The sequence below is a fragment of the Salvelinus namaycush genome, chromosome 8, assembly GCF_016432855.1.
Source record: "Salvelinus namaycush isolate Seneca chromosome 8, SaNama_1.0, whole genome shotgun sequence".
Lineage (NCBI taxonomy): Eukaryota > Metazoa > Chordata > Actinopteri > Salmoniformes > Salmonidae > Salvelinus > Salvelinus namaycush.
The window spans coordinates 4557495-4583823 of NC_052314.1; the positions used below are offsets into that span (position 1 = coordinate 4557495).

Here is a 26329-nt window from a genome sequence, read left to right on the forward strand (position 1 = left end):
CCTCCTCACTCCCTCTGTCTCTCTTCCCTCTTTACTCTCTCTTCCTCTGCCTCTCTCCTCTGTTCTCTCTCCTCTCCTACTGCCTCTCCTCGCCTCTGCTTCCTCTCCTCCCCTCTCCTCTCTCTCTCTCGCTCTGCCTCTCTGCTCTACTCTCTTCTCTCTTTCCTCTGAGCGCCTCTCTCTCTTCCGTCTCCTCTCCTCTCTCTGCTTCCCTCTGTTCCTCTCTCCTCTCCTCTGCCTCTCTTTCCCCTCTGTTCCTCTCTCTTCCCTCTGTTCCTCTCTCCTCTCCTCTGCCTCTCTTCCCTCTGTTCTTCTCTCTCCCATCTCTCTTCCCTCTGTTCCTCTCTCCTCTGCCTCTCTTCCCTCTGTTCCTCTCTCCTCTCCTCTGCCTCTCTTCCCTCTGTTCCTCTCTCCTCTCCTCTGCCTCTCTTCCCTCTGTTCCTATATCCTCTGCTCTGCCTCTCTTCCTCTGTTCCTCTCTCCTCTCCTCTTCCCTCTGTTCTTCTCTCCTCTCCTCTGTTAATGACCTACTTCAGTAGCACCAGAAATAGCAGCAGTACTCAGGGCTCACCTACCCATGCAGTTTTGCTGCTTCACTGCTCCAGCCATTCTGTCATTTTACCAATCTGTCATTCTACCATTCTGTCATTCTACCATTCTGTCATTTTACCATTCTGTCATTTTACCATTCTGTCATTCTACCATTCTGTCATTCTACCATTCTGTCATTTTACCATTCTGTCATTCTACCATTCTGTCATTCTACCATTCTGTCATTCTGTCATTCCACCATTCTGTCATTCTGTCATTCTACCATTCTGTCATTCTACCATTCTGTCATTCTGTCATTCTACCATTCTGTCATTCTGTCATTCTACCATTCTGTCATTCTACCATTCTGTCATTCTGTCATTCTACCATTCTGCCATTCTACCATTCTGTCATTCTACCATTCTGTCATTATACCATTCTGTCTTTTTATCGTTCTACCGTTCTGCCGTTCTGTCATTCTGTCATTCTACCATTATACCATTCTGCCATTCTGTGATTCTACCATTCTGTCATCCTACCACTCTACCAATCTACCATTCTGTCATTCTACCATTCTACCATTCTGACATTCTGTCATTCTGTCAATCTACCGATTTGTCATTCTGCCAATCTGCCATTCTGCCATTTTACCATTCTGTAAATTTACCATTCTGCCATTCTACCATTCTGTAAATTTACCGTTCTACCATTCCACCATTCTGCCAATCTACCATTCTCCCATTCTGTAAATTTACCATTCTGCCATTCTACCATTCTGTCAATTTACCATTCAGCCATTCCACCATTCTGTAAATTTACGATTCTGCCATTCTACCATTCTGCCAAATGTATGACCATATTAGAGACACATATTTCCCTCAGATTACACAGACCCACAAAGAATTTGAAAAACAAATCCAATTTTGATAAACTCCCATATCTACTGGGTGAAACACCACAGTGTGACATGACAGCAGCAAGATTTGTAACTTGTTGCCACAAGAAAAGGGCAAACAGCGAAGAACAAACACCATCGTAAATACAACCTATATTTATGTTTATTTATTTCCCTTTTTGTATTTTCACATCGTTACAACACTGTATAGGTATAATATGACATTAGAAATGTATATTCTTTTGGAACTTTTGTGAGTGTAATGTTTACTGTACATTTTTTATTGTTTATTTCACTTTTGTTAATGATCTATTTCATTTGTCAATAAAGCCCCTTAAATTGAAAAAGTAATTAAAAGGAACAGAGGTTCAAACAACACAAACACTATTAGCTCCGCCCATCTACCCTCTATTAGCTCCGCCCATCTACCCTCTCTATTAGCTCCGCCCATCTACCCTCTCTATTAGCTCCGCCCATCTACCCTCTATTAGCTCCGCCCATCTACCCTCTCTATTAGCTCCACCCATCTACCCTCTATTAGCTCCGCCCATCTACCCTCTCTATTAGCTCCGCCCATCTACCCTCTATTAGCTCCGCCCATCTACCCTCTCTATTAGCTCCGCCCATCTACCCTCTATTAGCTCCGTCCATCCACCCTCTATTAGCTCCGCCCATCTACCCTCTATTAGCTCCGCCCATCTACCCTCTTAATTAGCTTCGCCCATCTACCCTCTATTAGCTCCGTCCATCCACCCTCTATTAGCTCCGCCCATCTACCCTCTATTAGCTCCGTCCATCCACCCTCTTTAGCTCCGCCCATTACCCCCTCTATTAGCTCCGCCCATCACCCTCTATTAGCTCCGCCCATCCACCCTCTATTAGCTCCGCTCCATCTACCCTCTCTATTAGCTCGCCATCTACCTCTCTATTAGCTCCGCCCATCACCCCTCTATTAGCTCGCCACCCCCTCTATTAGCTCCGTCCATCCACCCTCTATTAGCTCCGTCCATCCACCCTCTATTAGCTCCGTCCATCCACCCTCTATTAGCTCCGTCCATCCACCCTCTATTAGCTCCGTCCATCCACCCTCTATTAGCTCCGCCCATCTACCCTCTCTATTAGCTCCGCCCATCTACCCTCTCTATTAGCTCCGTCCATCCACCCTCTATTAGCTCCGCCCATCCACCCTCTCTATTAGCTCCGTCCATCCACCCTCTATTAGCTCCGTCCATCCACCTCTATTAGCTCCGCCCATCTACCCTCTCATTAGCTCCGCCCATCTACCCTCTATTAGCTCCGCCATCTACCCTCTCTAAGCTCCGTCCATCTACCCTCTCTATTAGCTCCGTCCATCCACCCTCTCTATTAGCTCCGCCCATCTACCCTCTCTATTAGCTCCGTCCATCCACCCTCTCTATTAGCTCCGCCCATCCACCCTCTATTAGCTCCGCCCATCTACCCTCTCTATTAGCTCCGCCCATCTACCCTCTCTATTAGCTCCGTCCATCTACCCTCTCTATTAGCTCCGTCCATCTACCCTCTCTATTAGCTCCGCCCATCTACCCTCTCTATTAGCTCCGTCCATCCACCCTCTCTATTAGCTCCGCCATCTACCCTCTCTATTAGCTCCGTCCATCACCCTCTATTAGCCCGCCCATCTACCCTCTCTATAGCTCCGTCCTCCACCCTCTATTAGCTCCGCCATTACCCTCTCTATTAGCTCCGTCCATCCACCCTCTATTAGCTCCGCCCATCTACACTCTCTATTAGCTCCGTCCATCCACCCTCTATTAGCTCCGTCCATCTACCCTCTCTATTAGCTCCGTCCATCCACCCTCTATTAGCTCCGCCCATCCACCCTCTATTAGCTCCGCCCATCCACCCTCTATTAGCTCCGTCCATCCACCCTCTATTAGCTCCGCCCATCCACCCTCTATTAGCTCCGTCCATCCACCCTCTATTAGCTCCGTCCATCCACCCTCTATTAGCTCCGCCCATCCACCCTCTATTAGCTCCGCCCATCCACCCTCTATTAGCTCCGTCCATCCACCCTCTATTAGCTCCGCCATCACCCTTTATATTAGCTCCGCCCATCCACCCTCTATTGCTCGACCATCCCCCCTCTATTAGCTCCGTCCATCCACCCTCTATTAGCTCCGCCCATCTACCCTCTCTATTAGCCCGTCCATCCACCCTCTATTAGCTCCGCTTTCCATCTACCCTCTTATTAGCTCCGTCCATCCCACCCTCTATTAGCTCCGCCCATCACCCCTCTATTAGCTCGTCCATCCACCCTCTATTGCTCCGCCCATCTACCCTCTCTATTAGCTCCGTCCATCCACCCTCTATTAGCTCCGTCCATCCACCCCTATTGCTCCGTCATCCACCCCTATTAGCTCCGTCCATCCACCCTCTATTAGCTCGCCATCCACCCTCTCTATTGCTCCGTCCATCCACCCTCTATTAGCTCCGTCCATCCACCCTCTCTATTAGCTCCGTCCATCCACCCTCTATAGCTCCGTCTCCACCTCTCAGCGCCATCACCATCTATTAGTCCGTCCATCCACCCTCTATTAGCTCGTCCATCCACCTCTATTAGCTCCGTCCATCCACCTCTATTAGCTCCGCCACTACCCTCTCTATTAGCTCCGTCCATCCACCCTCTATTAGCTCCGTCCATCACCCTCTCTATTAGCTCCGTTCCATCCACCCCTCTATTAGCTCCGTCCATCCACCCTCTCTATTAGCTCCGTCCATCCACCCTCTATTAGCTCGCCCATACCCTCCTCTATTAGCTCCGTCCATCCACCCTCTATTAGCTCGCCCATCTACCCTCTCTATTAGCTCCGTCCATCCCACCCTCTATTTAGCTCCGCCCATCTACCCTCTCTATTAGCTCCGTCCATCCACCCTCTATTAGCTCCGTCCATCCACCCTCTATTAGCTCCGTCCATCCACCCTCTATTAGCTCCGCCCATCTACCCTCTCTATTAGCTCCGTCCATCCACCCTCTATTAGCTCCGTCCATCTACCCTCTCTATTAGCTCCGTCCATCCACCCTCTATTAGCTCCGCCCATCCACCCTCTATTAGCTCCGTCCATCCACCCTCTATTAGCTCCGCCCATCTACCCTCTCTATTAGCTCCGCCCATCTACCCTCTCTATTAGCTCCGTCCATCCACCCTCTATTAGCTCCGTCCATCCACCCTCTATTAGCTCCGCCCATCTACCCTCTCTATTAGCTCCGTCCATCCACCCTCTATTAGCTCCGCCATCTACCCTCTCTATTAGCTCGTCCATCCACCTTTAGCTCCGTCCATCACCCTCATTAGCTCGTCCATCCACCCTCTATTAGCTCCGCCCATCTACCCTCTCTATTAGCTCCGTCCATCCACCCTCTATTAGCTCCGTCCATCCACCTCTCTATTAGCTCCGTCCATCCACCCTCTATTAGCTCCGTCCATCCACCCTCTCTATTAGCTCCGTCCATCCACCCTCTATTAGCTCCGCCCATCTACCCTCTCTATTAGCTCCGTCCATCCACCCTCTATTAGCTCCGCCCATCTACCCTCTCTATTAGCTCCGTCCATCCACCCTCTATTATCTCGCCCATCTAACCCTCTCTATTAGCTCGTCCATCTACCCTCTCTATTAGCTCCGTCCATCACCCTTATTAGCCCGCCCATCTACCCTCTCTATTAGCTCCGTCCATCCACCCTCTATTAGCTCCGCCCATCTACCCTCTCTATTAGTCCGTCCATCCACCCTCTATTAGCTCCGCCATCCACCCTCTCTATTAGCTCCGTCCATCCACCTCTATTATTAGCTCGCCCATCTACCCTCTCTATTAGCTCCGTCCATCCACCCTCTATTAGCTCCGCCCATCTACCCTCTCTATTAGCTCCGTCCATCCACCCTCTATTAGCTCCGCCCATCTACCCTCTCTATTAGCTCCGCCATCCACCCTCTATTAGCTCCGCCCATCTACCCTCTCTATAGGCTCCGCCATCTACCTCTCTATAGCTCCGTCCATCCACCCCTCTATTAGCTCCGTCCATCCACCCTCTATTAGCTCCGCCCATCACCCTCTCTATTAGCTCCGTCCATCCACCCTCTATTAGCTCCGCCCATCTACCCTCTCTATTAGCTCCGTCCATCCACCCTCTATTAGCTCCGCCCATCTACCCTCTCTATTAGCTCCGCCCATCTACCCTCTCTATTAGCTCCGTCCATCCACCCTCTATAGCTACGCCCATTCCCTCTCATTAGCTCCGTCCATCACCCTCTATTAGCTCGCCATCTACCCTCTCTATTAGCTCCGCCCATCCACCCTCTATTAGCTCCGCCCTCACCTCTCTATTAGCTCCGTCATCCACCCTCATTAGCTCGTCCACCACCCTCTATTAGCTCCGTCATCCACCCTTATTAGCTCCGTCCATCCACCCTCTATTGTCCGGCCATCCACCCTCTATTAGCTCCGCCCATCCACCCTCTATTAGCTCCGTCCATCCACCCTCTATTAGCTCCGGCCATCCACCCTCTATTAGCTCCGTCCATCCACCCTCTATTAGCTCCGTCCATCCACCCTCTATTAGCTCCGTCCATCCACCCTCTATTAGCTCCGCCCCTCTACCCTCTCTATTAGCTCCGTCCATCCACCCTCTATTAGCCTCGTCATCTTACCCTCTCTATTAGACTCCGTCAATCCACCCTCTATTGCTCCGCCATCCACCCTCTATTAGCTCCGTCCATCCACCCTCTATTAGCTCCCCCATCTACCTCTCTATTAGCTCCGTCCATCCACCCTCTATTAGCTCCGTCCATCCACTCTATTAGCTCCGTCCATCCACCCTTATTAGCTCCGTCATCCACCCTCTATGCTCCGTCCATCCACCTCTCTATTAGCTCCGTCCATCCACCCTCTATTAGCTCCGTCCATCCACCCTCTCTATTGCTCCGTCCATCACCCCCTATAGTCCGTCCATCCACCCTCTCTTAGCTCCGTCCACCACCCTCTCTATTAGCTCGCCATCCACCCTCCACCCTCTATTAGCTCCGTCCATCCACCCTCTATTAGCTTCCGTCCATCCACCCTCTATTAGCTCGCCCATCCTACCCTCTCTATTAGCTCCGTCCATCCACCCTCCTATTAGCTCGCCATCCACCCTCTCTATTAGCTCCGTCCATCCACCCTCTATTAGCTCCGTCCATCACCCTCTCTATTAGCTCCGTCCATCCACCCTCTATTAGCTCCGCCCATCTACCCTCTCTATTAGCTCCGTCCATCCACCCTCTATTAGCTCCGCCCATCTACCCTCTCTATTAGCTCCGTCCATCCACCCTCTATTAGCTCCGTCCATCCACCCTCTCTATTAGCTCCGTCCATCCACCCTCTATTAGCTCCGCCCATCTACCCTCTCTATTAGCTCCGTCCATCCCCCCTCTATTAGCTCCGCCCATCTACCCTCTCTATTAGCTCCGTCCATCCACCCTCTATTAGCTCCGCCCATCTACCCTCTCTATTAGCTCCGTCCATCCACCCTCTATTAGCTCCGCCCATCTACCCTCTCTATTTAGCTCGCCCATCTACCCTCTCTATTAGCTCCGCCATCACCCTCTATAGCTCCGCATCCACCCTCTATAGCCCGTCCATCCACCCTCTATTAGCTCCGCCCATCTACCCATCTCTATTAGCTCCGTCCATCCACCCTCTTAAGCTCCGCCCATCTACCCTCTCTATTAGCTCCGTCCATCCACCCTCTATTAGCTCGCCCCACTCCCTCTCTATGATCCGCCCATCCACCCTCTATTAGCTCCGTCCATCCACCCTCTATTAGCTCCGCCCATCTACCCTCTCTATTAGCTCCGTCCATCCACCCTCTATTAGCTCCGCCCATCTACCCTCTCTATTAGCTCCGCCCATCCACCCTCTATTAGCTCCGCCCATCTACCCTCTCTATTAGCTCCGTCCATCCACCCTCTATTAGCTCCGCCCATCACCCTCTCTTTAGATCCTAATCCACCCTCTATTAGCTCCGCCCATCTACCCTCTCTATTAGCTCCGCCCATCTACCCTCTCTATTAGCTCCGTCCATCCACCCTCTATTAGCTCCGCCCATCTACCCTCTCTATTAGCTCCGTCCATCCACCCTCTATTAGCTCCGCCCATCTACCCTCTCTATTAGCTCCGCCCATCTACCCTCTCTATTAGCTCCGCCCATCCACCCTCTATTAGCTCCGCCCATCTACCACCCTCTCTATTAGCTCCGTCCTCTCACCCTCTATTAGCTCCGCCCATCCACCCTCTCTATTAGCTCCGCCCATCCACCCTCTATTAGCTCCGCCCATCTACCCTCTCTATTAGTCCGTCCATCCACCCCTATATTAGCTACGCCCATTACCCCTCTCTATTAGCTCCGCCCATCACACCCTCTATTAGCTCCGCCCGTCTACCCTCCTCTATTAGCTCCGCCCATATCCCTCTCTATTAGCTCCGCCATCCACCTCTCTATTAGCTCCGCCCATCGACCCTCTCTATTAGCTCGCCATCCACCCTCATTAGCTCCGCCCATCTACCCTCTCTATTAGCTCGCCCATCCACCCTCTCTATTAGCTCCGTCCATCCACCCCTCTATTAGCTCCGTCCATCCACCTCTCTATTAGCTCCGTCCATCCACCCTCCTATTAGCTCCGCCCTATCTACCCTCTCTATTAGCTCCGCCATCCACCCTCTCTATTAGCTCCGCCATTACCCCTCTATAGCTCCGCCATCCACCTCTATTAGCTCCGCCCATCACCCTTCATAGCTCCGTCCATACTCTATTAGCTCCGTCCCATCCACCCTCTATTAGCTCCGCCCATCACCCTCTCTATTAGCTCCGCCCATCCACCCTCTATTAGTCCGCCCATCTACCCTCCTATTAGCTCCGCCCATCCACCCTCTCTATTAGACTCCGCCCATCCACCCTCTCTATTAGCTCCGCCACCTCCACCTCTCTATTAGCTCCGCCCATCCACCCATCCTCTATTAGCTCCGCCCATCACCCTCTCTATTAGCTCCGCCCATCCACCTCTCTCTTAGCTCGCCCATCCACCCTCTCTATTAGCTCCGCCCATCTACCCTCTCTATTAGCTCCGCCCATCCACCCCTCTATAGCTCGCCCACCACCCTCTCTATTAGCTCCGCCCACTACCCTCTCTATTGCTCCGCCCATCTACCCCTCTATTAGCTCCGCCCATCCACCCTCTCTATTAGCTCCGCCATCTACCCTCTCTATTACTCCATCCCACTCTCTATTAGCTCCGCCATCCACCCTCTCTATTAGCTGCCACTCCAGCTCGCCATCTCCTCTCTATTAGCTCCGCCCACCCCCTCTCTATTAGCTCCGCCCCATACCCCTCTATTAGCTCCCCCATCTACCCTCTCTATTACTCCGCCATCACCCTCTCTATTAGCTCCGCCCATCTACCCTCTCTATTAGCTCCGCTCCATCCACACTCTCTATTAGCTCGCCCATCCACCCTCTCTATTAGCTCACCCACCACCCTCTATTAGCTCCCCACCACCCTCTCTATTAGCTCCGCCCATCCACCCTCTCTATTAGCTCCGCCCATCACCCTCTTATTAGCTCCCCCATCCACCCTCTCTATTAGCTCCGTCCATCCACCCTCTATTAGCTCCACCCCCCATCCACCTCTCTATTAGCTCCACCATCCACCCTCTCTATTAGCTCCGCCATCCACCCTCTCTATTAGCTCCGCCCATCCACCCTCTATTAGCTCCACCCATCCACCCTCTCTATTAGCTCCGCCCATCACCCTCTATTAGCTCCCACCCATCCACCCTCTCTATTAGCTCCGCCCATCCACCCTCTCTATTAGCTCCGCCCCATCCACCCTCTCTATAGCTCCAACCCATCCACCCTCTCATAGATCCCACTCCACCCTCTCTATTAGCTCCGCTCCATCCTACCCTCTCTATTAGCTCCGCCCCACCACCTCTCTATTAGCTCCGCCCATCCACACGCTATTAGCTCCGCCATACTACCCTCTCTATTAGCTCCGCTCCAATCCACCCTCTATTAGCTCCGCCCTCACCCTCTCTATGCTCCACCCATCCACCCTCTCATTAGCTCCACCCATCCTACCCTCTCTATTAGCTCCGCCCATCCACCTCTCTATTAGCTCCGCCCATCTACCCTCTCTATTAGTCTCACGCCCATCCACCCTTATTAGCTCCGCCCATCCACCCTCTCTATTAGCTCACCATCCACCCTCTCCTTATTTAAAGCTCCACCCATCCACCCTCTCTATTAGCTCCGCCCATCCACCCTCTCTATTAGCTCCGTCCATCCACCCTCTCTATTAGCTCCGCCACCATACCACCCTCTATATTAGCTCCGCCACCCCTCTCTATTAGCTCCGCCCATCCACCCTCTCATTAGCTCCCCCACTACCCTCTCTATTAGCTCCGCCCAGCCACCCTCTCTATTAGCCCGCCATCTACCCTGCTCTATGCTCCGCCCATCACCCTCTCTTAGGCTCGCTCCATACACCTCTCTATTAGCTCCGCCCATCCACCCTCTATTAGCTCCGCCCACCACCCTCTCTATTAGCTCCACCCATCACCCTCTCTATTAGCTCCACCCATCCACCCTCTATTAGCTCGCCCGTCTACCCTCTCTATTAGCTCCCCATCTACCCTCTCTATTAGCTCCGTCCATCCACCCTACTATTAGCTCCCCCATCACCCTCTCTATTAGCTCCGCCCATCCACCTCTATTAGCTCCGCCCATTACCCTCCTCTATTAGCTCCGCCATCCACCCTCTATAGCTCCGTACCATCCACCCTCTATTAGCTCCGTCCATCCACCCTCTATTAGCCCGTCCATCCACCCTATTAGCTCCGCCCTCCTAACCCTCTCTATTAGCTCCGACCATCCACCCTCTATTAGCTCCGCCTCACCCTCTCATTAGCTCCTCCATCCACCCTTATTAGCTCCGCCCATCCTACCCTCTCTATAGCTCCGCCCATCTACCCTCTCATTAGCTCCGCCATCCACCCCTTATTAGCTCCGCCCATCTACCCATCTCTATTAGCTCCGCCCATCCACCCTCTCTATTAGCTCCGCCCATCCACCTCTCTATTAGCTCCGCCATCCACCCTCTATTAGCTCGCCCATCCACCCTCTCTATAGCTCCGCCCATCCACCCTCTCTATTAGCTCCGCCCATCCACCCTCTCTATTAGCTCCGCCCATCCACCTCTCTTTAGCTCCGCACATCTACCTCTTATTAGCTCCGCCCATCACCCTCTATTAGCTCCGCCCAACCACCCTCTCTATTAGCTCCGCCCATCTACCCTCTCTATTTGCTCCGCCATCTACCCTCTCTATTAGCTCCGCCCATCTACCTCTCATTAGCTCCGTCCATACCCTCTCTATTAGCTCCGTATATCACACTCTCTATTAGCTCGCCCATCCACCTCTTATTAGCTCCGCCCATCTACCCTCTCTATTAGATCCGCCCATCACCCTCTCTATTGCTCCGCCCAACACCCTCTCTATTAGCTCCGCCCATTACCCTCTCTATTAGCTCGCCCCATCTACCCTCTCTATTAGCTCCGCCCCATCTACCCTCTCTATAGCTCCGCCATCTACCCTCTCTATTAGCTCCGTCCATCCACCCTCTCTATTAGCTTCCGCCCACCCATCCACCCTCTATATAGCTCCACCCATCCACCCTCTATTAGCTCCACCATCCACCCTCTCTATTAGCTCCACCATCCAACCCTCTCTATTAGCTCCGCCCATCCACCCTCTCTATTAGCCCACCCCATCCACCCTCTCTATTAGCTCCGTCCATCCACCCTCTCAATTAGCTCCACCCATCCACCCTCTCTATTAGCTCCACCCATCCACCCTCTCTATTAGCTCCGCCCATCCACCCTCTCTATTAGCTCCGCCCATCCACCCTCTATTAGCTCCACCCATCCACCCTCTCTATTAGCTCCGTCCATCCACCCTCTCTATTAGCTCCGCCCATCCACCCTCTCTATTAGCTCCCCATCCACCTCTCTATTAGCTCCGCCCACCACCCTCTCTATTAGCTCGCCCACCTACCTCCTATTAGCTCCGCCGCACTACCCTCTCTATTAGCTCGCCCATCCCACCCTCTCTATTAGCTCGCCCATCTACCCTCTTATTAGCTCGCCCATCCACCTCTATTAGCTCCGCCCATCCACCCTCTCTATTAGCTCCGACCCATCCACCATCTCTATTAGCTCCACCCATCAACCCTTCTCTATTAGCTCCGCCCCATCCACCCTCTCTATTAGCTCCGCCCATCTACCCTCTCTATTAGCTCCGCCCATCCACCCTCTATTAGCTCCGCCCATCCACCCTCTCTATTAGCTCCACCCATCCACCCTCTCTATTTAGCTCCCCCATCCACCCTCTCTATTAGCTCCGCCCATCCACCCTCTCTATTAGCTCCTCCATCCACCCCTCTATTAGCTCGCCCATCCACCCTCTCTTTAGATCCGCCATCCACCCTCTATTAGCTCCGCCCATCCACCCTCTCTATTAGCTCCACCCATCCACCCTCTCTATTAGCTCCGCCCATCTACCCTCTCTATTAGCTCCGTCCATCCACCCTCTCTATTAGCTCCGTCATTCCACCACCCTCTCTATTAGCTCGTCCCATCCACCCTCTCTATTAGTCCGCCCATCCACCCTCTCTATTAGCCCGCCATCCACCCTCTATTAGCTCCGCCATTCCCACCCCTCTATTAGCTCCCCCATCCACCCCTCTATTAGCTCCACCCATCCACCCTCTCTATTAGCTCCGCCCATCCACCCTACTCTATTAGCTCGCCCATCCACCCTCTCTATTAGCTCCGCCATCCAACCTCTCTATTAGCTCCACCCATCACCCTCTCTATTAGCTCCGTCCGTCTACCCTCTCATTAGCTCCGCCCAATCTACCCTCTCTATTAGCTCCGTCCATCCACCCTCTCTATTAGCTCCGCCCATCACCCTCTCTATAGCTCCGCCCATCACCCTCTCTATTAGCTCGCGCCCATCCACCCTCTCTATTAGCTCCACCCATTCCACCCTCTCTATTAGCTCCGCCCATCCACCCTCTCTATTAGCTCGCCACCTACCCTCTCTATGTAGCTTCCGCCCACCTACCTACCCGCTCTATGTAGCCGCCCATCCACGCCTCTCTATAGCTCCGCCCATCTACCCTCTCTATTAGCACTCCGCCCATCCACCCTCTATTAGCTCCGCCCATCCACCCTCTCTATTAGCTCACCCATCACCCTTTATTAGCTCACGCCATCCACCTCTCTATTGCTCCGCCATCCACCTCTCTATTAGCTCCGCCCATCTACCCTCTCTATTAGCTCCGCCCATCCACCTCTATTAGCTCCGCCCATCCACCTCTCTATTAGCTCCACCATCACCCTCTCTATTAGCTCCACCCATCCACCTCTCTTATTAGCTCCGCCCATCCACCCTCTCTATAGCTCCGTCATCCACCCTCTCTACTAGCTCCAGCCCATCCACCCTTCTATAGCTCCGCCCATCCACCCTCTCTATTAGCTCCGCCCATCCCACTCTCTATTAGCTCCGCCCATCTACCTCTCTATTAGCTCCGCCCATCGCCACCCTCTCTATTAGCTCCGCACCTCCTAGCTCCATCACCCTCTTACTCGCATCCCCTTTAGCTCCGCCCATCCACCTCTCTTAGCCCCATCCTCCTATCCGCCCACACCCTCTCTATTAGCTCCGCCAATCACATCCTCTATTACTCGCCCATCAACCCTGATACAGTATATTGGAGAATATTTTGGCAGCTACAGTATATTAGAGAATATGTTGGCAGTCTGCTACAGTATATTAGAGAATATGTTGGCAGTATGCATGCAATATATTAGAGAATATGTTGGCAGTCTGCTACAGTATATTGGAGAATATTTTGGCAGCTACAATATATTAGAGAATATGTTGGCAGTCTGCTACAGTATATTAGAGAATATGTTGGCAGTCTGATACAGTATATTAGAGAATATGTTGGCAGTATGCATGCAGTATATTGGAGAATATGTTGGCAGTATGCTACAGTATATTAGAGAATATGTTGGCAGTATGCATGCAGTATATTAGAGAATATGTTGGCAGTCTGCTACAGTATATTGGAGAATATGTTGGCAGCCTGATACAGTATATTAGAGAATATGTTGGCAGTCTGCTACAGTATATTAGAGAATATGTTGGCAGTCTGATACAGTATATTAGAGAATATGTTGGCAGTATGCATGCAGTATATTGGAGAATATGTTGGCAGTATGCATGCAGTATATTGGAGAATATGTTGGCAGTATGCATGCAGTATATTGGAGAATATGTTGGCAGCCTGCTACAGTATATTAGAGAATATGTTGGCAGTCTGCTACAGTATATTAGAGAATATGTTGGCAGTATGCATGCAGTATATTGGAGAATGTTGGCAGTATGCATGCAGTATATTGGAGAATATGTTGGCAGTATGCATGCAGTATATTGGAGAATATGTTGGCAGCCTGCTACAGTATATTAGAGAATATGTTGGCAGTCTGCTACAGTATATTAGAGAATATGTTGGCAGTCTGATACAGTATATTAGAGAATATGTTGGCAGTCTGCTACAGTATATTGGAGAATATGTTGGCAGTCTGATACAGTATATTAGAGAATATGTTGGCAGTCTGCTACAGTATATTAGAGAATATGTTGTCAGTCTGCTACAGTATATTAGAGAATATGTTGGCAGTCTGCTACAGTATATTAGAGAATATGTTGGCAGTCTGCTACAGTATATTAGAGAATATGTTGGCAGTCTGCTACAGTATATTAGAGAATATGTTGGCAGTCTGCTACAGTATATTAGAGAATATGTTGTCAGTCTGCTACAGTATATTAGAGAATATGTTGTCAGTCTGCTACAGTATATTAGAGAATATGTTGTCAGTCTGCTACAGTATATTAGAGAATATGTTGGCAGTCTGCTACAGTATATTAGAGAATATGTTGGCAGTCTGCTACAGTATATTAGAGAATATGTTGGCAGTCTGCTACAGTATATTAGAGAATATGTTGGCAGTCTGCTACAGTATATTAGAGAATATGTTGGCAGTCTGCTACAGTATATTAGAGAATATGTTGTCAGTCTGCTACAGTATATTAGAGAATATGTTGTCAGTCTGCTACAGTATATTAGAGAATATGTTGGCAGTCTGATACAGTATATTAGAGAATATGTTGTCAGTCTGCTACAGTATATTAGAGAATATGTTGGCAGTCTGCTACAGTATATTAGAGAATATGTTGTCAGTCTGCTACAGTATATTGGAGAATATGTTGGCAGCCTGCTACAGTATATTAGAGAATATGTTGGCAGTCTGATACAGTATATTAGAGAATATGTTGGCAGTATGCATGCAGTATATTGGAGAATATGTTGGCAGTATGCTACAGTATATTAGAGAATATGTTGGCAGTCTGATACAGTATATTAGAGAATATGTTGTCAGTATGCTACAGTATATTAGAGAATATGTTGGCAGTCTGCTACAATATATTAGAGAATATGTTGTCAGTATGCTACAGTATATTAGAGAATATGTTGTCAGTCTGCTACAGTATATTAGAGAATATGTTGGCAGCCTGCTACAGTATATTGGAGAATATGTTGGCAGTCTGCTACAGTATATTAGAGAATATGTTGGCAGTATGCTACAGTATATTAGAGAATATGTTGGCAGCCTGCTACAGTATATTAGAGAATATGTTGTCAGTCTGCTACAGTATATTGGAGAATATGTTGGCAGACTGATACAGTATATTAGAGAATATGTTGGCAGTCTGCTACAATATATTAGAGAATATGTTGGCAGCCTGCTACAGTATATTAGAGAATATGTTGGCAGTATGCTACAGTATATTAGAGAATATGTTGGCAGTATGCATGCAGTATATTGGAGAATATGTTGGCAGTATGCATGCAGTATATTGGAGAATATGTTGGCAGTATGCATGCAGTATATTAGAGAATATGTTGGCAGTATGCATGCAGTATATTGGAGAATATGTTGTCAGTCTGCTACAGTATATTAGAGAATATGTTGTCAGTCTGCTACAGTATATTAGAGAATATGTTGGCAGTATGCATGCAGTATATTGGAGAATATGTTGTCAGTCTGCTACAGTATATTAGAGAATATGTTGGAAGCTACAATATATTGGAGAATATGTTGGAAGCTACAATATACTGGAGAATATGTTTGCAGTCTGCTACAATATATTGGAGAATATGTTGGAAGCTACAATATACTGGAGAATATGTTTGCAGTCTGCTACAATATATTGGAGAATATGTTGGAAGCTACAATATACTGGAGAATATGTTTGCAGTCTGCTACAATATATTGGAGAATATGTTGGAAGCTACAATATACTGGAGAATATGTTGGAAGCTACAATATACTGGAGAATATGTTTGCAGTCTGCTACAATATATTGGAGAATATGTTGGAAGCTACAATATACTGGAGAATATGTTTGCAGTCTGCTACAATATATTGGAGAATATGTTGGAAGCTACAATATACTGGAGAATATGTTGGAAGCTACAATATACTGGAGAATATGTTGGAAGCTACAATATACTGGAGAATATGTTGGAAGCTACAATATATTGGAGAATATGTTGTTAGCTACATTATATTAAAGAAAATGTAGGCAGTCTGCCACAGTTTATTGTAGATATATTTTGGCAGTCTGCTACAGTATGTTATGACTCTCCCTGTAGACTTTGGGGTTTCGTCTTGTGGTCTAATTTCACTCGATCTATATTTACTAAAAGCCAAAGCATTAATATCCTCATTTGAGAAACGGAATGGCAACTTGAGGTTTTGCATAAATTATGTATCAATATGGCAATAGGAGATTTGTTAGGTCAATGTTGGATAGGCATGCAATATCAAATATACGCTACAATTTCAGGTTGTCATTACCAAATCAGGTTAAATAAAATATATATATATATTTGTCAATATTCAAATCAGTTGGTATTATTTAAAATGTTGTTCTTGAGCAACCTTTCCAAAGGACGTCATAACCCTGTACCTCTTTTGTGTTTGCTCTACCATCACCACACTAATAACACCCGTCAGCGAGACAGGGGACATGCGCCGTAATGACCAGCAGAGTCATAACCATCAGGTTGCAGAGGGATTATCGTTAGTATGGGCAGACATACAAGGCAGCTGCATACATGACACAGCCAGTAAACACAAACACAAAACATACAAAACAACACTTTCTTCACAAGCACATTTTATTCCATATAAAAAATTCTAAAATTGGTTGTCGTGTGTAAAATATGGTAGCTACATTATGTATGATATATATATATATATCAACATATAGAGGGATGGGCTTTTCATTGAGAAGATAAGATATGGTGATTGTTCCTGTTTCAGTCAGTGTGAACTATAGGATATTACACAATCCAGTTTCAGTCAGTGTGAACTATAGGATATTACACAATCCAGTTTCAGTCAGTGTGAACTATAGGATATTACACAATCCAGTTTCAGTCAGTGTGAACTACAGGATATTACACAATCCTGTTTCAGTCAGTGTGAACTATAGGATATTACACAATCCAGTTTCAGTCCGTGTTTAAGAGAGCATGTTGATCTGGAGGTTTTAATGTCAAATGTTAAGATTTTTTTATTTTGCAAAAATGTAAAATGGCTGATTGAAGTGTTGATGGTATACATATAGAGATGTTCTATATGCCTACAACAATTTGCATTCTGGGATCTCCTGAGATATATATATATATACACCGCAAGTATATACTGTATAACGTTACCCTCTTTTTTTCATAAAAGCCTTTCCACCAAGATAGTTAGGCTCTCGTCATCGTAGCTGCAACTCAACCTCCACAAGGATCACGTTCAAATACAAGTGGTGTGCTTTATTCTATCCAATGGCAGGATGCTAAGACTCCCTGTGCGCATTAAACCCACCATTAAACCTTCAGGCCTGCCTCAGGGAATGTTACCGTCTGACTTGATGTATTATGTATCTCATTAACAAAAGGCAGAGGATCCTTGGAATGTGTCTGATTACGTGTTAAAATACTGGGTTCGCACCCCCAAACGGCACACTATTCCCTTTAATCGTGTACTTGTTTTGATCGGGGACTTGTTAAAAGTAGTGCACTATATAGGGAATAGGGCTCTGGTCAAAAGTAGTGCACTATATAGGGAATAGGGCTCTGGTCAAAAGTAGTGCACTATATAGGGAATAGGGCTCTGGTCAACAGTAGTGCACTATATATAGGGAATAGGGCTCTGGTCAACAGTAGTGCACTATATAGGGAATAGGGCTCTGGTCAAAAGTAGTGCACTATATAGGGAATAGGGCTCTGGTCTAAAGTAGTGCACTATATAGGGAATAGGGCTCCGGTCTAAAGTAGTGCACTATTGTCACGTTCTGACCTTAGTTCCTTTTTTTATGTCTTTATTTTACTTTGGTCAGGGCGTGAGTTGGGGTGGGCATTCTATGTTTTGTAGTCTAGGTTTTGTATTTCTGTGTTTGGCCTGGTATGGTTCTCAATCAGAGGCAGCTGTCGATCGTTGTCTCTGATTGAGAATCATACTTAGGTAGCCTGTTTTCCCACTATGGGTTGTGGGTAGTTGTTTCCTGTTATTGTGATTGTTTCACCATTCAGGACTGTTTCGGTTTTTCGTTGTCATTCACTTTGTTATTTTTGTATTTTGTCGTGTTCAGTTATATTAAAGTATCATGGACACTTAGCACGCTGCGTATTGGTCCGATCCTTCATACTCCTCGTCTGAAGAGGAGGAAAATCATTACAACTATAATAGGGAATAGGGTGCCGTTTGGGACACGGTCCTTGTCCCTTTGCACCACCTCAATCTGATGGTCTCATGGGCTATTCAATAATTCCTAGTAATGTCCTGCCCATCGGTATTATTAGAAGTCCATGACTTTCGCAAAACATATATATTTTTTACGCTTAAGTGTGTGTACATTACTGTATTTAAGTTTCATTTACAGAGACTTTGAAAAAAAATATATGTCGGTCAAAATTAAGAGAAAACCTTTGTAAAGTGACTGCTATCTATTGTTAGGAGTGAGTCATCTAACCAGAATAGAGAATTGCTGGAACAATTTACAAAACTCATTACAATTGAATGTTGTGGGTGCTGCTCTGGGAGTTTAAAGAGTTGGTTGACGACCAAGGGTCTGAGGACCTCGTGGCTGAGGAATGTAACTGCTTTTCTTACATTTTGTCGTGTTCTGTATTTTCATTGTTGTTTTGTTTCACATTGTATGTTGATTGTTGTTTTGTTTCACATTGTATTCGATTGTTGTATTACTGTGATCCCTTGAGAATGAGACCCTGGGTTTTCCCAGAATGCAGGTGTGTGTGTGTGTGTGTGTGTGTGTGTGTGTGTGTGTGTGTGTGTGTGTGTGTGTGTGTGTGTGTGTGTGTGTGTGTGTGTGTGTGTGTGTACACATGCATGTGCGTCTGTCTGTGTGTCAGGTTAGCGGTTTTCGTCATGAATGCTGTTCTGGAAGCAGCTCTGCAGAATCACTAGCTAGTACAGCCACAAAGTCATGAAATCAGATTTTAAGCCTAATGCATAACCCTAACCTCAAAGGGGAACATTCAACTTCATATTCATTATCTCCAGCATCACTCCAACATATGTCAAAATGTTTACGTTTCTATGTTTTGTAGTCAAAAAGATAGAGGAAGATGTTATTTCCAATGACATTCATCTGTGTGCATCATGTTATTTTAACGAATGAGTAGGCATTGCCTACTAATTGGTTGTGATGTCATTGGAAACACTATTATTTACTACAAAACTTAGAAATGTGCCATTTTCACATTAGTTGATGTTGGGATGGTCCTGGAGATGAATGAATCAGATTTTTTTTAACCAAAAAGCACATTTTTTTATTTTTTTATTTTTTACAATTTAGCCAATTTTAACTTTTCAGCTGGTCTATCTAAGTGGAAATCGCTCAGTTCTGGCTGCAGGACTCGTGACAATAAAGGTCAACCTGCGTCTGTGTGTGTTGGGCCACGAGTTGACGTTGTGTATGTGGTTGTGAATAATCAAGTCGTAGGGAATGCAACACGTTTGATAGTGGCCTGTGTTTGGCTGTTACAGTACGTAACTCTCCTCCCTCCTCCCCCTGTGTGGTTGGGCTGTGTTTGGCTGTTACTGTAGGTGTACGTACCCCTCCTGACTCTACCCCCTGTGTGGTTGGGTCGTTCTGCAGCTGTGGTGACGAGACAACAAGGCCGTTCTCTCTCACTGGGGCTGAAGATCTCCTCTGGCGAGATGGCCTGGTCTATATGAGGACAGTCCTCATTGGCTAGAGCTGCGTTGGCCGCCTCCCCATTCAGCTTGGAATCTTCAGATAGACACACAGGAGATTCCATAGAAACAGAAATAGAATTAGAACAGGGTATTCCATAGAAATATAATTAGAACAGGAGATTCCATAGAAATATAATTAGAACAGGAGATTCCATAGAAATATAATTAGAACAGGAGATTCCATAGAAATATAAATAGAATTAGAAAAGAAGATTCCATAGAAATATAATTAGAACAGGGGATTCCATAGAAATAGCACTAGAACTGGAGAATCCATGGAAATATAATCAGAACAGGAGATTCCATGGAAACAAAATCTGAACAGGAGATCCCATAGAAATAGAATTAGAACAGGGGATTCCATAGAAACAGAACTAGAACAGGAGATTCCATGGAAACAGAATTAGAACAGGAGATTCCATGGAAACAGAATTAGAACAGGAGATTCCATGGAAACAGAATTAGAACAGGAGATTCCATGGAAACAGAATTAGAACAGGAGATTCCATGGAAACAGAATTAGAACAGGAGATTCCATGGAAACAGAATTAGAACAGGAGATTCCATGGAAACAGAATTAGAACAGGAGATTCCATGGAAACAGAATTAGAACAGGAGATTCCATGGAAACAGAATTAGAACAGGAGATTCCATGGAAACAGAATTAGAACAGGAGATTCCATGGAAACAGAATTAGAACAGGAGATTCCATGGAAACAGAATTAGAACAGGAGATTCCATGGAAACAGAATTAGAACAGGAGATTCCATGGAAACAGAATTAGAACAGGAGATTCCATGGAAACAGAATTAGAACAGGAGATTCCATGGAAATAGAATTAGATCAGGAGGTTCCATGGAAATAGAACAGGAGATTCCATGGAAACAGAATTAGAACAGGAGATTCCATGGAAACAGAATTAGAACAGGAGATTCCATGGAAACAGAATTAGAACAGGAGAATCCATGGAAATAGAATTAGAACAGGAGAATGAATCCATGGAAACAGAATTAGAACACCTAGAAGAACATTAGAAAATATATCTGGGAGATACAGACAACAGAATCAAACACTGATCGAATAAAGGATTTTAGGAAATGCTGCTTGTCCAACTGCCAAACAAAAGACTAGAGTCGATGAATGCAACAAGTAGAGATATGGGCATCCAATTCAATTCAATACAATGTTATGTATTCCCTTGGAAGCTAACCTCCAATCGATGCTGAGATCTGGCTAAAGTTAATCATATGTGGTTTAGAAACAAACCACTATATTGCCAGTTTAATTATCCCACTTTGAAAATCTTATAAGATGGGGTACAAAAGCTTTGTCAAGTGCTACATTCTGTACTGCACATATCCTAGCATGCTATCATATCCTAGCATGCTATCATATCCTAGCATGCTATCATATCCTAGCATGCTTCAAATCAAATATTACTGACTCAATCAATTATAATAGCACTGACTTGGACAGTCAACAGTAGGATTTGAAGCATGCTGCATTAGGATATTACAGTGTGAACAGTAGTATTAGTGTGTGATGGTGCATGGACTCAGATGGTTAGTGGGTGTATCGATGGTATTTTAGTATGGTACGTGGGATGGTGTCAATGTGAAAAAAAAATGTAAGCCTAAAACATCGACCCACTTGACAAGTAGTACCCTAGTACCTCACTAGCATCCTAGTACCTCAGTAGCAGCCTAGTACCTCAGTAGTAGCCTAGTACCTCAGTAGCAGCCTAGTACCTCAGTAGCAGCCTAGTACCTCAGTAGCAGCCTAGTACCTCAGTAGCAGCCTAGTACCTCAGTAGCAGCCTAGTACCTCAGTAGCATCCTAGTACCTCAGTAGCATCCTAGTACCTCAGTAGCAGCCTAGTACCTCAGTAGCATCCTAGTACCTCAGTAGCATCCTAGTACCTCAGTAGCAGCCTAGTACCTCAGTAGCATCCTAGTACCTCAGTAACATCCTAGTACCTCAGTAGCAGCCTAGTACCTCAGTAGCATCCTAGTACCTCAGTAGCAGCCTAGTACCTCAGTAGAAGCCTAGTACCTCACTAGCAGCCTAGTACCTCACTAGCAGCCTAGTACCTCAGTAGCAGCCTAGTACCTCACTAAGAGCCTAGTACCTCAGTAGCAGCCTAGTACCATAGTAGCAGCCTAGTACCACAGTAGCAGCCTAGTACCACAGTAGCAGCCTAGTACCTCAGTAGAAGCCTAGTACCTCACTAGCAGCCTAGTACCTCACTAGCAGCCTAGTACCTCACTAAGAGCCTAGTACCTCAGTAGCAGCCTAGTACCATAGTAGCAGCCTAGTACCACAGTAGCAGCCTAGTACCTCAGTAGCAGCCTAGTACCTCACTAAGAGCCTAGTACCTCAGTAGCAGCCTAGTACCATAGTAGCAGCCTAGTACCTCAGTAGCAGCCTAGTACCACAGTAGCAGCCTAGTACCACAGTAGCACCTGTGAGTGTAATCAATGATCAGTACTAATGTATCATATAGGTGCTAAGTATAGTGTCCAGTACATTTCTCAACAACACCTCTAACACAGGGCTGCCCAACCCTGTTCCTGGAGATACACTCCTGTAGCTTTTTAGGAACAAGGTTGGAGTTAAAACCTACAGGAGGGTAGTTCTCCAGGAACAGGGTTGGAGTTAAAACCTACAGGAGGGTAGTTCTCCAGGAACAGGGTTGGAGTTAAACCTAGAGGACGGTATCTCTCCAGGAACAGGGTTGGAGTTAAAACCTACAGGACGGTATCTCTCCAGGAACAGGGTTGGAGTTAAAACTTACAGGACAGTATCTCTCCAGGAACAGGGTTGGAGTTAAAACCTACAGGAGGGTATCTCTCCAGGAACAGGGTTGGAGTTAAAACCTACAGGAGGGTATCTCTCCAGGAACAGGGTTGGAGTTAAAACCTACAGGAGGGTATCTCTCCAGGAACAGGGTTGGAGTTAAACCTACAGGAGGGTATCTCTCCAGGAACAGGGTTGGAGTTAAACCTACAGGAGGGTATCTCTCCAGGAACAGGGTTGGAGTTAAACCTACAGGAGGGTATCTCTCCAGGAACAGGGTTGGAGTTAAAACCTACAGGAGGGTAGTTCTCCAGGAACAGGGTTGGAGTTAAACCTAGAGGACGGTATCTCTCCAGGAACAGGGTTGGAGTGAAAACCTACAGGAGGGTCTCTCTCCAGGAACAGGGTTGGAGTTAAAACCTACAGGAGGGTATCTCTCCAGGAACAGGGTTGGAGTTAAAACCTACAGGAGGGTTTCTCTTCAGGAACAGGGTTTGAGTTAAAACCTACAGGAGGGTATCGCTCTAGGAACAGGGTTGGAGTTAAAACCTACAGGAGGGTATCTCTCCAGGAACAGGGTTGGAGTTAAACCTACAGGAGGGTATCTCTCCAGGAACAGGGTTGGGTATCTCTCCAGGAACAGGGTTGGGTATCTCTCCAGGAACAGGGTTGGAGTTAAACCTAGAGGAGGGTATCTCTCCAGGAACAGGGTTGGAGTTAAAACCTACAGGAGGGTATCTCTTCAGGAACAGGGTTGGAGTTAAAACCTACAGGACGGTATCTCTCCAGGAACAGGGTTGGAGTTAAACCTACAGGAGGGTATCTCTCCAGGAGCAGGGTTGGAGTTAAAACCTACAGGAGGGTCTCTCTCCAGGAACAGGGTTGGAGTTAAACCTACAGGAGGGTATCTCTCCAGGAACAGGGTTGGAGTTAAAACCTACAGGAGGGTAGTTCTCCAGGAACAGGGTTGGAGTTAAACCTACAGGAGGGTATCTCTCCAGGAACAGGGTTGGAGTTAAAACCTACAGGAGGGTATCTCTCCAGGAACAGGGTTGGAGTTAAAACCTACAGGAGGGTATCTCTCCAGGAACAGGGTTGGAGTTAAACCTACAGGAGGGTATCTCTCCAGGAACAGGGTTGGAGTTAAAACCTACAGGAGGGTCTCTCTCCAGGAACAGGGTTGGAGTTAAAACCTACAGGAGAGTAGTTCTCCAGGAACAGGGTTGGAGTTAAACCTACAGGAGGGTATCTCTCCAGGAACAGGGTTGGAGTTAAAACCTACAGGAGGGTATCTCTCCAGGAACAGGGTTGGAGTTAAAACTTACAGGAGGGTATCTCTTCAGGAACAGGGTTGGAGTTAAAACCTACAGGACGGTATCTCTCCAGGAACAGGGTTGGAGTTAAACCTAGAGGAGGGTATCTCTCCAGGAACAGGGTTGGAGTTAAACCTAGAGGACGGTATCTCTCCAGGAACAGAGTTGGAGTTAAACCTACAGGAGGGTATCTCTCCAGGAACAGGGTTGGAGTTAAAACCTACAGGACGGTATCTCTCCAGGAACAGGGTTGGAGTTAAACCTACAGGAGGGTTTCTCTCCAGGAACAGGGATGGAGTTACACCTACAGGAGGGTATCTCTCCAGGAACAGGGTTGGAGTTAAAACCTACAGGAGGGTATCTCTCCAGGAACAGGGTTGGAGTTAAAACCTACAGGAGGGTATCTCTTCAGGAACAGGGTTGGAGTTAAAACCTACAGGACGGTATCTCTCCAGGAACAGGGTTGGAGTTAAACCTAGAGGAGGGTATCTCTCCAGGAACAGGGTTGGAGTTAAACCTAGAGGACGGTATCTCTCCAGGAACAGAGTTGGAGTTAAACCTACAGGAGGGTATCTCTCCAGGAACAGGGTTGGAGTTAAAACCTACAGGACGGTATCTCTCCAGGAACAGGGTTGGAGTTAAACCTAGAGGACGGTATATCTCCAGGAACAGGGTTGGAGTTAAACCTACAGGAGGGTATCTCTCCAGGAACAGGGTTGGAGTTAAAACCTACAGGACGGTATCTCTCCAGGAACAGGGTTGGAGTTAAACCTACAGGAGGGTTTCTCTGCAGGAACAGGGATGGAGTTACACCTAGAGGAGGGTATCTCTCCAGGAACAGGGTTGGAGTTAAACCTACAGGACGGTATCTCTCCAGGAACAGGGTTGGAGTTAAACCTACAGGAGGGTTTCTCTGCAGGAACAGGGATGGAGTTACACCTAGAGGAGGGTATCTCTCCAGGAACAGGGTTGGGTATCTCTCCAGGAACAGGGTTGGAGTTAAACCTACAGGAGGGTTTCTCTGCAGGAACAGGGATGGAGTTACACCTAGAGGAGGGTATCTCTCCAGGAACAGGGTTGGAGTTAAAACCTACAGGAGGGTATCTCTCCAGGAACAGGGTTGGAGTTAAAACCTACAGGAGGGTTTCTCTCCAGGAACAGGGTTGGAGTTAAACCTACAGGAGGGTTTCTCTGCAGGAACAGGGATGGAGTTACACCTAGAGGAGGGTATCTCTCCAGGAACAGGGTTGGGTATCTCTCCAGGAACAGGGTTGGGTATCTCTCCAGGAACAGGGTTGGGTAGCCTGCTCTCCTTTGTAATAGCACTGTAATTTCTACAGTAACAACATTGTTGTTATTGATTCCAAATTATTACATGGTAACAATCATTAACTTTGTACCAGAATCCCTTACATATCTTTACATTTAACCAGGTAAGTTGACTGAGAACACAATCTCATTTACAGCAACTACCTGGGGTAAAGTTAGAGGGGAGTAGAGGAGGGAGGAATGAGCCAATTGTAAGGGGGGGATGATTAGGTGACCGTGATGGTATGAGGGCCAGGTTGGGAATTTAGCCAGGACACCAGGGTTAACACCCCTACTGTTACGATAAGTACCATGGGATCTTTAGTGACCACAGAGTGTCAGGACACCTGTTTAACGTCCCCAATCACTGCCCTGGGGCATTGGGGTATTTTTTTTAGACCAGAGAAAAGGGTGCCTCCTACTGGCCCTCCAACACCACTTCCAGCAGCATCTGTTCTCCCATCCAGGGACCGACCAGGACCAACCCTGTTTAGCTTCAAAAGCTTCCTGAGTTCTAGGAAGGGTGTGAGTTCTAGGAAGGGTGTGAGTTCTAGGAAGGGTGTGAGTTCTAGGAAGGGTGTGAGTTCTAGGAAGGCGGCACTGAGTCATGGGCTACATCCTAAATGGTACCATATTCCCTACATAGTGCCTACATAGTGCACTGATTCTGACCAGGGCCAATTAGACTATAGGGAACAGGGTACTATTAGGGCCGTGGTATTGAGAACTGGTGCATTACTCATGGTCATACTCTCTATCTCCCTCTTTACTCCCTTTCTCAGAGTCTCAATCTGTTAGTCATACAGCTTATTGATCCTTGAATGAGAGATTAATTTGTTTAAATTGGATGTGGCTGAGTCACCCGATTGAGACAGGAGAGGGAGGGCATCTACAGACAAACAGTGAGACAGCAGAACGATGATGGGAAGTTGCAGGAGAGGTGAGAACAGAGAACAGAGAAGAGAGGAAGAAGACAGAGAAGAGAAGAAGAGGACAGAGAAGAGAGTTG

The 26329-nt window shown here is 47.3% G+C and overlaps 1 protein-coding gene across 1 annotated transcript in view; it reads right to left on the reverse strand.

The window, feature by feature from the left end:
• Positions 1–26329, reverse strand: part of LOC120051658 (potassium voltage-gated channel subfamily C member 1-like) — an 86402-nt gene that overhangs the window by 21899 nt on the left and 38174 nt on the right. The window contains exon 3 of the mRNA XM_038998550.1: positions 19761–19937. Within this exon, the coding sequence (XP_038854478.1) occupies positions 19761–19937 (177 nt within the window). The remainder of the gene's footprint in view (positions 1–19760; positions 19938–26329) is intronic.